Here is an 11,933-nt window from a genome sequence, read left to right as displayed (position 1 = left end):
AGCAAAAAACAGACTTGTATAATATAAAAGCGGGAGTTATTGTTGTATTCATTGCCTTCGTGAGTAAGATCAATTTAGTATTATATTGTTGACAGAGATTATTCATTTCAAAGAGCAGCATTATTGGGGTTCATAAATTAAATTCTAAATTCCGTTTCTTTGAGAAGATTGAATCCTATTCAATTCATATGTTAAGTTATTCGATTTTCATTTACAAAAAAGTTTAATGTGTAAAAATGGATCGTCAACCAATGCTATTTGTTCATCTCGGTTTTATTATTCAGCAGTATTATATTTATTTGCCTTAGCTACTAAATTTCTGATTTGTTTTTCATTTTTACTTTTGATAACAAAAGTTTGAATCTTCACATCTATATTATATTTATGTGTATTATTCACTGAAAATTTTGCGAAGATGTGCGGTAATGGAGAACAAGGGAAGTAAGTTAGTTCAAATAATATTACTTTCTCAATATCATTTCAAACTTCAAATTATTTAATTATTCTCTATTATATTGGGATAATATTAGAAAAAGTTATATTTTTAATTTTCCGTAATGAGTGCGTTTTTGAGGTTAAACGTCACAATTTCAGAGTTAGTAATAAAATTGAACTAACATAGTTATATAGTGATAAACTAATTTTTCAAACCATCCAAGAAGCTTTTTTGTCGGTGAAATACACCTTAACTACCGAATAAATATAAAGATTTAAGAGCTTTCACAAAATGTGAAGCTGAATTTTCAAATTGTTCAAGTCAGGTTTTTTGGTGAAACAGTTTTTTTTAAAAGACCTGGACAATATAAAGACAAGCTGAACTTTCAAATTGTCCAAGAGACCCTTTTTGATTTTAAAAAATATCACATTTTTCAAGTAAGCAATAAAAATGAATTGCTTGGGGCTATATAACTAATAAATAAACGATGAGCTAACAATAACGATAAACTAATTAATAACTATAAGTTCAAAATTTCACATTGTTCAATAGAGCATTTGATGTTAAACACGATAATTTACGAGCAATCAAAAAGGAGGGGTTTGGAAAATATTAAGATAAACAGAATTTTCAACTTGTTTAAGAAAGCGTTTATGGAAAAAAATAAATATAGTTTACGTGTAAGCAATAAGATCGAAGGGCTTATAAGATAAGCTAAATTTTTAAATCGCTTAAGGCTGCGTTTTTGGTGCAAATCTCCACGGTTTCGAGTAAGCTATGAGGTTTCTTCAAGCATTGTGTTGTAATTCAGCACAGTTTGGGGAAATTTGTGAAATATTTATTTGTGTGGTTCAATTAAGTCATAAGAACATTTTGTTTTCTTTTTTTGTCCTTCTGATCCTTTAGTACTACAACTTTTTAACTGTTTTCTTTCAGAATGAAGGTAAAGGAGAAAAGTCAATTCGCTAACTTCTTTCTCCATGTTCTTAAGGGTTCCTTGATTACCGGAGTTCCAGAGATATGTACTGCTGGTACCTTTTCGAAGAAAGTAATACGTAGTGTTGTGTTTATAGTGAGCTTGAGCGGTTTCATATACCAGTCACTGAAGTTTATGGACATTTACTGGAGGCATGAAACTGTTGTTGACCTGAAAGTGACAAATGATCCTGATACAGAACTACCAGCATTCACTATATGCAACTACAACGGGTAATACTAAAATTGTTCATTTCCATTTCTTGCCGTTATATTAAACAGTGTTAAAATTTATCTCAACTCATTATTTATTCAAAAATGTTAGCATTTGTTCTGATTCACACGTTTAAATATAAAAATCTGATTTAGATGTTTCAACAACCTTTGAGATATATTTCGTTATTTTGACAATTATTTTTCCTCATCCGTGGTGTCTTAGGGAACACAGCGCTCGCCTCCCAATGCAGTGACCCCAGTCCAACAAGCTTGGAGATATATTTCGTTATTTCGACAATTATTTTTCCTCATCCGTGGTGTCTTAGGGAACACAGCGCTCGCCTCCCAATGCAGTGACCCCAGTCCAACAAGCTTGGAGATATATTTCGTTATTTCGACAATTATTTTTCCTCATCCGTGGTGTCTTAGGGAACACAGCGCTCGCCTCCCAATGCAGTGACCCCAGTCCAACAAGCTTGGAGATATATTTCGTTATTTCGACAATTATTTTTCCTCATCCGTGGTGTCTTAGGGAACACAGCGCTCGCCTCTCAATGCAGTGACCCCAGTCCAACAAGCTTGGAGATATATTTCGTTATTTCGACAATTATTTTTCCTCATCCGTGGTGTCTTAGGGAACACAGCGCTCGCCTCTCAATGCAGTGACCCCAGTCCAACAAGCTTGGAGATATATTTCGTTATTTCGACAATTATTTTTCCTCATCCGTGGTGTCTTAGGGAACACAGCGCTCGCCTCCCAATGCAGTGACCCCAGTCCAACAAGCTTGGAGATATATTTCGTTATTTCGACAATTATTTTTCCTCATCCGTGGTGTCTTAGGGAACACAGCGCTCGCCTCTCAATGCAGTGACCCCAGTCCAACAAGCTTGGAGATATATTTCGTTATTTCGACAATTATTTTTCCTCATCCGTGGTGTCTTAGGGAACACAGCGCTCGCCTCCCAATGCAGTGACCCCAGTCCAACAAGTTTGGAGATATATTTCGTTATTTCGACAATTATTTTTCCTCATCCGTGGTGTCTTAGGGAACACAGCGCTCGCCTCCCAATGCAGTGACCCCAGTCCAACAAGCTTGGAGATATATTTCGTTATTTCGACAATTATTTTTCCTCATCCGTGGTGTCTTAGGGAACACAGCGCTCGCCTCTCAATGCAGTGACCCCAGTCCAACAAGCTTGGAGATATATTTCGTTATTTCGACAATTATTTTTCCTCATCCGTGGTGTCTTAGGGAACACAGCGCTCGCCTCCCAATGCAGTGACCCCAGTCCAACAAGCTTGGAGATATATTTCGTTATTTCGACAATTATTTTTCCTCATCCGTGGTGTCTTAGGGAACACAGCGCTCACCTCTCAATGCAGTGACCCCAGTCCAACAAGCTTGGAGATATATTTCGTTATTTCGACAATTATTTTTCCTCATCCGTGGTGTCTTAGGGAACACAGCGCTCGCCTCCCAATGCAGTGACCCGAGTTAGAATCCCATCGTTGATACGAATTCCACATCCGACTCGCACCGACCACAGTGCTGACGTAAAATATCGTCAATGGTCAGTTTATGGGTTAGAGTCCCCTTCTTGTCGACCTAACCTTGAGAAGCTTTCTTCAGGGTTTTCCTCTCCATGAGGTGCAAGGGCGGGTTAGTTCCATCAAAAAATCCTCCACAAATGCAAATTTTTCCCAATACTCGATCTAGCAGTTCCCTTGTCTTTTGTATCGGATTCAAAATCTCAAGGCTACGGAGTTGAATATGGGTAGTCACAAACTCAAAAATAGGTCAGCTGTTTAAAGATGGGCTGTTATGGGGCCTCGGGTCACAGTCAGTGTTTGGTATTAACACAGACGACATAAAGACTCCTGTGTGTTGTCAGCAAAACAGTACTTCATCTCCCGATGAAGTGCTGTTTTGCTAACATATAAATCTTTAAAATTCTTCGTTTTTACCATTTGTGTTTCAAACTTTTTAAATTATTAAAATAGGACAACTTTAGTTTCAGCCGTTTTTAGCGCTTTTCCATTTTGGTTTATTATTTTACATATTATTTTAAAAGTTACTTTATGTCTTTTCGAAATTATGTCCTTTTCTAAATTCGTGTACATCAATTTCATTCTTTGACTGTATATAAAAACTGACATGGTTTACGAAGAAATAAAAAAAAAATTAAACATTCAATCGTTAGTTTGAGAATTATTAACTATTAAACTTTTAAGAAGAAAAAATATCATATGAGCCGCTCAACGGGTCGAATTAATACAATTACAAAGTTGAAATTTGGCATGCTGAAAGAGCTGCATTTGTTTATGTATTTCGAAAGTTTATTCGAAATTGTAACTTTCTCGAAAGATTTTTGAATTTAACAGCTTTTTTTCCGAATTTTCTTGCACTTTTCTGCTTTACGTTATATTTTATTTTGTCATACAAATATTTTAAGACTTTAACAAGCATGGAATTTAAGAGGTATGTAGGAAATTGTTCAACTATCCATAGAACAAAAGCAATTTACAGTTTGATTTCGAGTTTGAGAACTGTAAAACATTTGTTTAAGACAAACCTCGTTGGAAAATCTAATCCTTCTGTATTGCGACAATTGAGTTTAAATTCGAAGTGCTGATAGGACGATTTTGTACTATAAAATTACCTAGAGTGTTTTTTTAAAAATTCTCATTCATTCGAAAGCTATTGCAGTTTTATATATATATATATATATATATATATATATATATATATATATATATATATACACTGGTTATCATAAATTAAGGAAAATTCACAAAAATCGCGATAACTCAAGAAATTACACATGGAATTTTATGAAACTTACCCACAATATACAACACATAGTAAGGTATTAAACAACATAAAAAGAAATTATCAGACATTAATAGTAGTATAGAAATTAGCACATGTATAAAATAAACAAATTGGAAGTATCGGTTTGCAATAGAAAAAGTACCTTTAATATGGAATATGATTGCCTCTAGAAGCAATACAGCACAAACAGCGATGTGTGATGCTTTCAATTATGCGGTCTATCAGTTCAATAGGAAGTGAGAGCCATTGCTCTTGTAAAGCAGTTGCAAGCGTGGCAAGGGTCTGAGGGGGCGGATTGATGGCAGATACACGCCTCCCTAGAGCATCCCAAACGTGCTCGATAGGATTCAAGTCCGGGGATCGAGCTGGCCACTCCATGCGAGTAATTGTTTCCTGTTGAAGATAATCATCAACAATGCGAGCTCTGTGTGGTCTTGCATTATCGTCCTGTAACAGGAAGCAATCACCAATTGCCCCGGCATATGGGCGCACATAAGCATCAAGGATGTTGTCTCGATAAACCTGAGCATTCACGGTTCCCCTTGGAAAGACATGGAGGTATGTGCGCCCTCCTAAGGATATGCCTCCCCAAACACAGACACTGCCTCTTCCGTATGCATCTCTTTCACGGATGTTTGATGGATGATAACGGGTCCCAGGTTCTCTCCATATCAAATAACGTCTACTGTCACTTTCTAGACTAAACCTGGACTCATCCGTAAAGAGAACAGGCCTCCATTGATCTGACGTCCAGTGGACATGTTGTCGGGCCCACTGCAAACGGTCTCTCCTATGGCGTGATGTGAGCGGCACGCAAATGGCTGGTCGTCTCGCATACAGACCACCTTCGTGGAGCCTTCTGCGCACAGTTGACGTTGACACCAACCTTCCGGTGGCTGCAGCAAGAGAGGATCTAAGATGTGTCGGAGTAGCGGTTCTATTCCTGCGTGCATTTAATGTCAAATATCGGTCATCGGCACTGGTCGTAACAGTTGGCCGTCCTTGACTGAACCTCCTAGATGCCGAATCTGTGGTTTGAAATTGCCTCCAAAGTCTATGAACCACAGATGGACTCACATTTAGCCATCTGGCCACTTCTGATTGACTCTGCCCTGCCTCTAGTCTCCCGATGGCTCTCCATCGTAGTTCTTCAGGCAAATGATGCCTAGAGGTCATTATTACGAATTGGCTATCTCAGATTTTCAATGTCGCAATCACAGTAAAATTTGTGTGCTTTCTCTCAAACTTGGACTTTTATGCTCCAGGCAGATGACGTAAGCCGAGTGCAGCGCCACTAATTTGCATATTGCAATTTTACTCAGCTACTCTTAGTGGACAACATATGCAAATTTTGCACGGTTTGGCTTACTTTTGAAAGAGTTATCGCTATTTTTGTGATTTTTCCTTAATTTATGATAACCAGTGTATATATATATATATATATATATATATGAATGATTGGCTTTGAGATGTAAATAACTTTCGAAACCAGTGGCTGAGTGGGAGAGGTTCATGGTTTCGTGCTACAGGTCCTGGGTTCGATCCTTGGACCGGGTAAAGATGGTTCTGCCTTTCATCCCTTCATTGGGTTGATAAAACGAGTACCAAGCATGCTTGGGGACAAAAACCTGGAACCCCCAGAGCCCAAGATCAGGAAAACTGAGATGGGCACTGTAGGCCTTTATCAGCTGTCGTACCGCTGAGTTTAGTTTAAATATCTTTCGATTTTACTGCCACCGTTTTTAGTAAATGTGTGACCACAATGATAATTTTTCAGCTGACTGTAAATTTCGAAGAAAAAAGTTTTTCAATATAGAATAATTTTTAGGTTAAGTGCGACTAAAATATGCGAAACGGAAGTGTTCCGTGACAGATGTCACGAATCACCCAAAGAGATTGTTTCAGATGGATGGCTTTATGAGGAAGTAAATGAATTGAAACCTAATTATGTAAGTAAATATTTATATTTTGTGCATGAATGTGAATGTCAGAAAGGGCTATATTAAGTCATGGAAATATTTTGTTAGAACGAATGATTTTTACAAATGTACTGTAGAGTCCTTAAAATATCTAGTTAATACAAGCATGAATTGAAAAACTGTACTACGAGATAAACAATGAGATCAAGAAGAAAAAAACAATAAAAAGAATGAAATAATTTTTGGAACACCGTAGAGTTAGTTTGTTTGTTTGTTGAGATTGGCTTTTGTATTTTAATGTGTATACAAACCCTTTTCGGCTATTGCTATCTCTTTCTGCTTTGCTTTTTGTGTGGTTGAGATGTTTCAAATAAAGGTTTTTTTTTATGAAAACTTTCTCTTCAGTACATTTTCATCAGGCACTCAGCTTATTAATATTTTTTGATCGGTGGCAGTGGTGGGATCCGTTATATAGAAATGCTTTATTAAGTTTGAAGACAAGAGAGCAGGATAACCATCATTATGGCAATCCTATTTAAAAAGATAACACGTGACTTATTTACAAATGATTGCAGGGAAAAAAACTACAAGAAATTTGAATTTAAATCTGCGAATTTTGAAAAACTGGATAGATAGTTAAATTGTATACCCTTCGGAATCGGTCTTAAAATTAGTACAAACGATGTTTAAATTGGAATCTAAAAAGTGTGGTATTCGACGGTACTTCGAACTCTTTGAGCACAAGTCGAAGAGATTTTCGTTTAAATCTTTTATTAATTATTAGATATCGTGGCGAACTTGAAGGAGGGGCACATGAAAATATCAGGATATCGAAAAATCATATAATTTAATTTAATATCATATATTTTAACAATACAGTTGAAATAATAATCGAACAGGTGTTTTAAAATTGTAAAAAATGTATTTACTTCAAATAAAATTAATGTCAACAATGTCAATGCATCGCTATTTTTTTCATTCTATTTTACGTTTAGCTAAAGTTTTGTTTCGTCTTTGTCTCGGAGGCTCTCTCGATGAAACCGAATTTTTAACATAGGACTTTTTTTTAAAATTCTATTTCGCATTAACGTAGTTCGATTTCATCGAGAAAGCCTCCTTGAGCTATTTTTCTGACTTTCGGTAACGTAACTAAAATTCAACTTAGGATTCTGAATTTCGTACAGGAGTTTAATCTACACACAGAGATTATTTAAGTGCAATGACTTTTGTTAAATCTCAAAACGAACTGTATCATTGAATTTCTTAGAGTTAAGAAAGAAAAAAAAAGATACTAAGATGTCTTTCGTACACGAGAAAAGTCATTCTATCATGTTAATGACTAGTTATGAAAATCATGTTAGTGACATGAAACAACTTTAATCGGTAGTCAAAAATGTTCTTTTCAAAACCATACAAGCTCAAAAAACCAAAAAAAAAAAAAAAAAAAAAACAACGATATGTATTTTTTAAATAAAAATTAAAAACTTATTTTTCTTAGATTTTTATAAGAAAATTAAGTAATTTTGCCCCAAAAATATGCAAATTTATACATAAATACATACTTTGACTAAAACATAATACCAATATTAAAGTGCCAGCATAAATTTAAGAAATATGCTATAGTCAAATCAAAGTTTTAACTTAATAGCTTTTTTCGAAGTCAAATAATCTTGTGCCTGGTGAAGCATTAGATACAAAATTTTGAATAATAAACTCTAAGCAAAATATATGACATACCAAGTTAGAAAATGTGTTTGTTATTTAGAGTGGGCTTTATTATTTTTGGCATCAACTTTGAATATCGGTTCATACTGGGTGTCAATTAAAACCGGTCATAAAATAACATATATAATGTTTCAAAAAATTGTTTGCAAAGAACCCTTTGGACCCCTTTTTAATAAAGGTTTCAATATTTGGACATATATCGGAAAAAGAAGATGACGAAACGAAACTTTAGCTAAACGCAAAATAGAATGAAAAAAAAGCGATGCATTGACATCCTTTTCATTAATTTTATTTGAAGTAAATAATTTTTTTGCAATTTTTAAAACACCAGTACAATTATTATTTTAACTGTATTTGTTAAAAATATATGATATTAAATTAAATTATATTATTTTTCGATATCCTGATATTTTCATTGCACACTGTAGAGCCCCTCCTTCAAGTTCCTAACGTTATCCAATAATTAATAAAAGATTTGAACCGAAATATTTAAATTTCTGTCTAAAAACAAAATTTTTTGTAATAAAAAGATTATTAATTTAAAGTATTCATTCTTTTCTCTCTTAGTTTCCAGATCGAGAAGTTTATAAAGAAATAAGTCTTTTGGAATATAAGGAATGCGAAATGTTCCTGCAAGAAAATAGCATTATAGAATGTCTTGCTCATTTCACCAATAACAAATCGAAATATTTTGATTGCAAGTATGTGCATTCGTTTAACTTTAATGAAAACTTTTTTTTAAATGTAAAAACCAGTATATAATCCGATTTAACTTGGATGTGTAACTGATAATGACTTTGAAACTATGATCTGAACTTCAACAATTAAACAGGTTTTGATGTTGTTAGCCCCGTTTACATTTCTTGCAATTTGTCAGATTTAGATGACATTTTTATCTCCTTCCTTCCAAGATATTGCTTTGAAACTCCATGTGCATTCTAAAAACTTATACATTTACAGGGCATTTTGTAAATCTACAATTATTAGAGTCAAATTTTTTTATGGGGGACTTAGGAATTACTTAGGAATTCTGTGGGAAGCAGCTAATTAGGTAGAATGCAAAGAAAAAGAAGAAAACTTTTTTTTCATAAGTTTTTTCATGTAACAAGATGTACTTTATTCCCTTAAGCCAGTGTTTCCCAAACTTATGACTTTTGTGTACCCTTTCTAAATTTTTCGTAACGCTGTGTACCAATAATAAAAAAAATGAATGTATTTTTTACTATAAACAAATTGCACAAAAGTTAAAAATTACAACTGGCCGTTAACACCACTAATTATTAACTGTTAACTCTGCAAAAAATAGCCAATAGAAAAATATGCAATTCTAAATTTTCATGGCTAGCTTTGTTTTTAAATAAAATTTTCGCTTGCTGCAAGATATTTCACATAAGAACGCGTACCTCAGCTAAACTGTTCCCGTACCCCTGGGGGCACGCGTACCACACTTTGGGAAACACTGCCTTAAGCCATATATTACTACATGTATGATTTAAGAGAAAAAAAAAACTACATATGTTTTTTCCCGAATCACCAAAGCTATTATTGTGTTAGGGCTATGTTTATGTATGCATTTAAAAATTTGCTTGAATGATTTCCTAATAAAATAATTAAATAATTTTTTTTTGATTTAGGAAATACTTAAGCCAAACAATTAATCGCCCTGCCGTCGATGCGCCAACTATAAGCTTATGTTGGACTGTGAATTCGTTAATTGGGAAAGCCGATGTAGTGCCTATAAACAACAATGGAGATGCACGTAAATAAGTGTCAGATATAGTAATTGTGTTGTATTGCATTAAATGCATGAAAAAGCGCCTTTAAAAATCCGATCATAGGATCAAAAGTTATCGAGGTTTTATATCTTTATCTTCTGCACTAAGCAATTTCGACATAAAAATCTTGATATAGTTATGTTAATTCCATGTGTAAAATTTTTTTCCGGTACAATATAGTGCTCAAAATTATAATGACACAGCAACTCAGCAACTTTTGGTTAAATGATCGGATTTTTACACACTAAGATGCATAAAATCTCGATGATTGGAGAGAATAAACTCTAAATTCTTAATTATTTAGGTCAGATGATATATTAGAGTTCAGAAAGAAGATAAGCATGCAAGATTTCTCTCAACAGCACATATTTTTACGAGTGATCTTGAAAATATGGTTCGAACTGTTTAGTCGGGACGAATTTCATTTTTCATTCCAGTTAGTGCAAATGTCTCTTCACAGAGCAAATTTCATTTTGCAATTGCTTCAGTTCTATTTAAGAGAACCAAAATGTTTCTGCCTTTAATTATAAAACCTGTTTTTTCTGACATAATTTTATCCAAAAAATTTTTTTTTTGGTTAATGGAGGGCACTTGGGTGTATTTCCCATTGTCCTCAGAAATGCCTGAATTGCTACTCTCTTATCGTTACCCAGTGAGCACCTATGTCTGAGCCACGGTGGTGGAGTAGCGTCGCCCACGTCATACAACCACAAACCCGTTTATAGGGCGGGTTACATTCACACAATCACACAGAAGAAAGGACATAGAACACACACACACACACACACACACACACACACACACACACACACACACACACACACACACACACACACACACACGCACACGCACACGCACACGCGCACACGCACACACACGCACACACACACACACACACACACACACACACACACACACACACACACACACACACACACACACACAGAGAGAGAGAGAGAGAGAGAAAGAAAGAAAAATCCATGCCCTGAGCGGGATTCGAACCCGCAGCCACCGGCTCGAAGTCAGGCACGCTAATCACTCGGCCACCTGGTCGGCTTATCCGAAATATAATTTTCAAAATTTTTTTAAATCTATAATGGGGATTCCTTGAAGGCGGTCATCGGGATTCTTAGAGATTGTTCTTACCTTGTGTAGAATAGAAACTCTGGCTTCATCACTTGCAGAGAGCCAGCCATTTAGATGTTGCAGAGAGCAAGGGCTATCCGATAAAATTCATAAGTCACTAGAACCACTTTCATAAGACAATATGGCATCCAGCCATACATTGATCGCAATAAGCTCATTCTTAACGACAGATTTGAGTTGGTTAAGTGTGAGTCTCAAAGAGAGGTGTTCTAGTGTAAATACCGCTTCCAGTACGATCTTCGATATGACTACCATCAGAAGAGACCTGCACAGCATTTTTAGGAATACAACAAATGATTTCCAGAGCCATCTGTCTTAGATGGTCTTCAAGGCGAGTTTGCTTGTTTGCAGAGGAATTCAAATCAAAGTGAACGAAAACTCTTGGCAGTCCCTCTGAGGGATCAATACAAGATCTCAAAGATACAAGTTCAACCTTACGAGAGATTAGGTTTTGAGTTTCTGCCAAGCTAAAGGGGCCGTATTTCTTTAGTCTTCGATTGTTTTGCTAAGTGTGCAAATACAGAGAAGTGCGATATTGTGGACCGTAGCTGTAGATCCTATTGAAGTACTTATATAGATTGGCTCTTCTTCTAATATATATATAGTGGTTGTAAGTCATTTCTCTGGAACTATTCGACCTCTTGCCGATTTAAAGCTATGTAAATGTTGTTATTTGAAATTATGTAGATTAAATTGGTGTAAAATTTATTTACCTTCCAATTGGAAATGTTTTCAACCATTAATAAATTAACTAAAAAACATTAAATAGCTACTTTTTAAAAAAATGATTTTCTACATCTTTTACACGTTGAATGCCACGCTAATTTTACATAGCTTGACCGTCTGGCCAAAGGGTAAATAACTACAAACTAAATTATACAGGGCTATAGTGGAAGGGCAGCTGTTT

The 11,933-nt window shown here is 35.1% G+C and overlaps 1 protein-coding gene across 1 annotated transcript in view; it reads left to right on the top strand.

Moving 5' to 3' along the window:
- The first annotated feature begins 288 nt into the window (after positions 1-288).
- The window catches only part of LOC107438629 (acid-sensing ion channel 4-A-like), a 37,151-nt gene continuing 25,506 nt past the window's right edge, over positions 289-11,933 (top strand). The window contains exons 1-5 of the mRNA XM_087161242.1: positions 289-441; positions 1,373-1,645; positions 6,290-6,410; positions 8,673-8,806; positions 9,740-9,864. Coding sequence (XP_087017368.1) covers positions 416-441; positions 1,373-1,645; positions 6,290-6,410; positions 8,673-8,806; positions 9,740-9,864 — 679 coding nt within the window. The 5' untranslated portion in view covers positions 289-415. The remainder of the gene's footprint in view (positions 442-1,372; positions 1,646-6,289; positions 6,411-8,672; positions 8,807-9,739; positions 9,865-11,933) is intronic.

Source organism: Parasteatoda tepidariorum, chromosome 4 (genome assembly GCF_982258835.1).
Source record: "Parasteatoda tepidariorum strain Cologne lab strain chromosome 4, Ptep-v5.0, whole genome shotgun sequence".
NCBI classification, from domain to species: domain Eukaryota; kingdom Metazoa; phylum Arthropoda; class Arachnida; order Araneae; family Theridiidae; genus Parasteatoda; species Parasteatoda tepidariorum.
The sequence above is the reverse complement of the archived record's forward strand: the minus strand, read 5'-3'. Positions and strand labels throughout refer to the sequence as shown.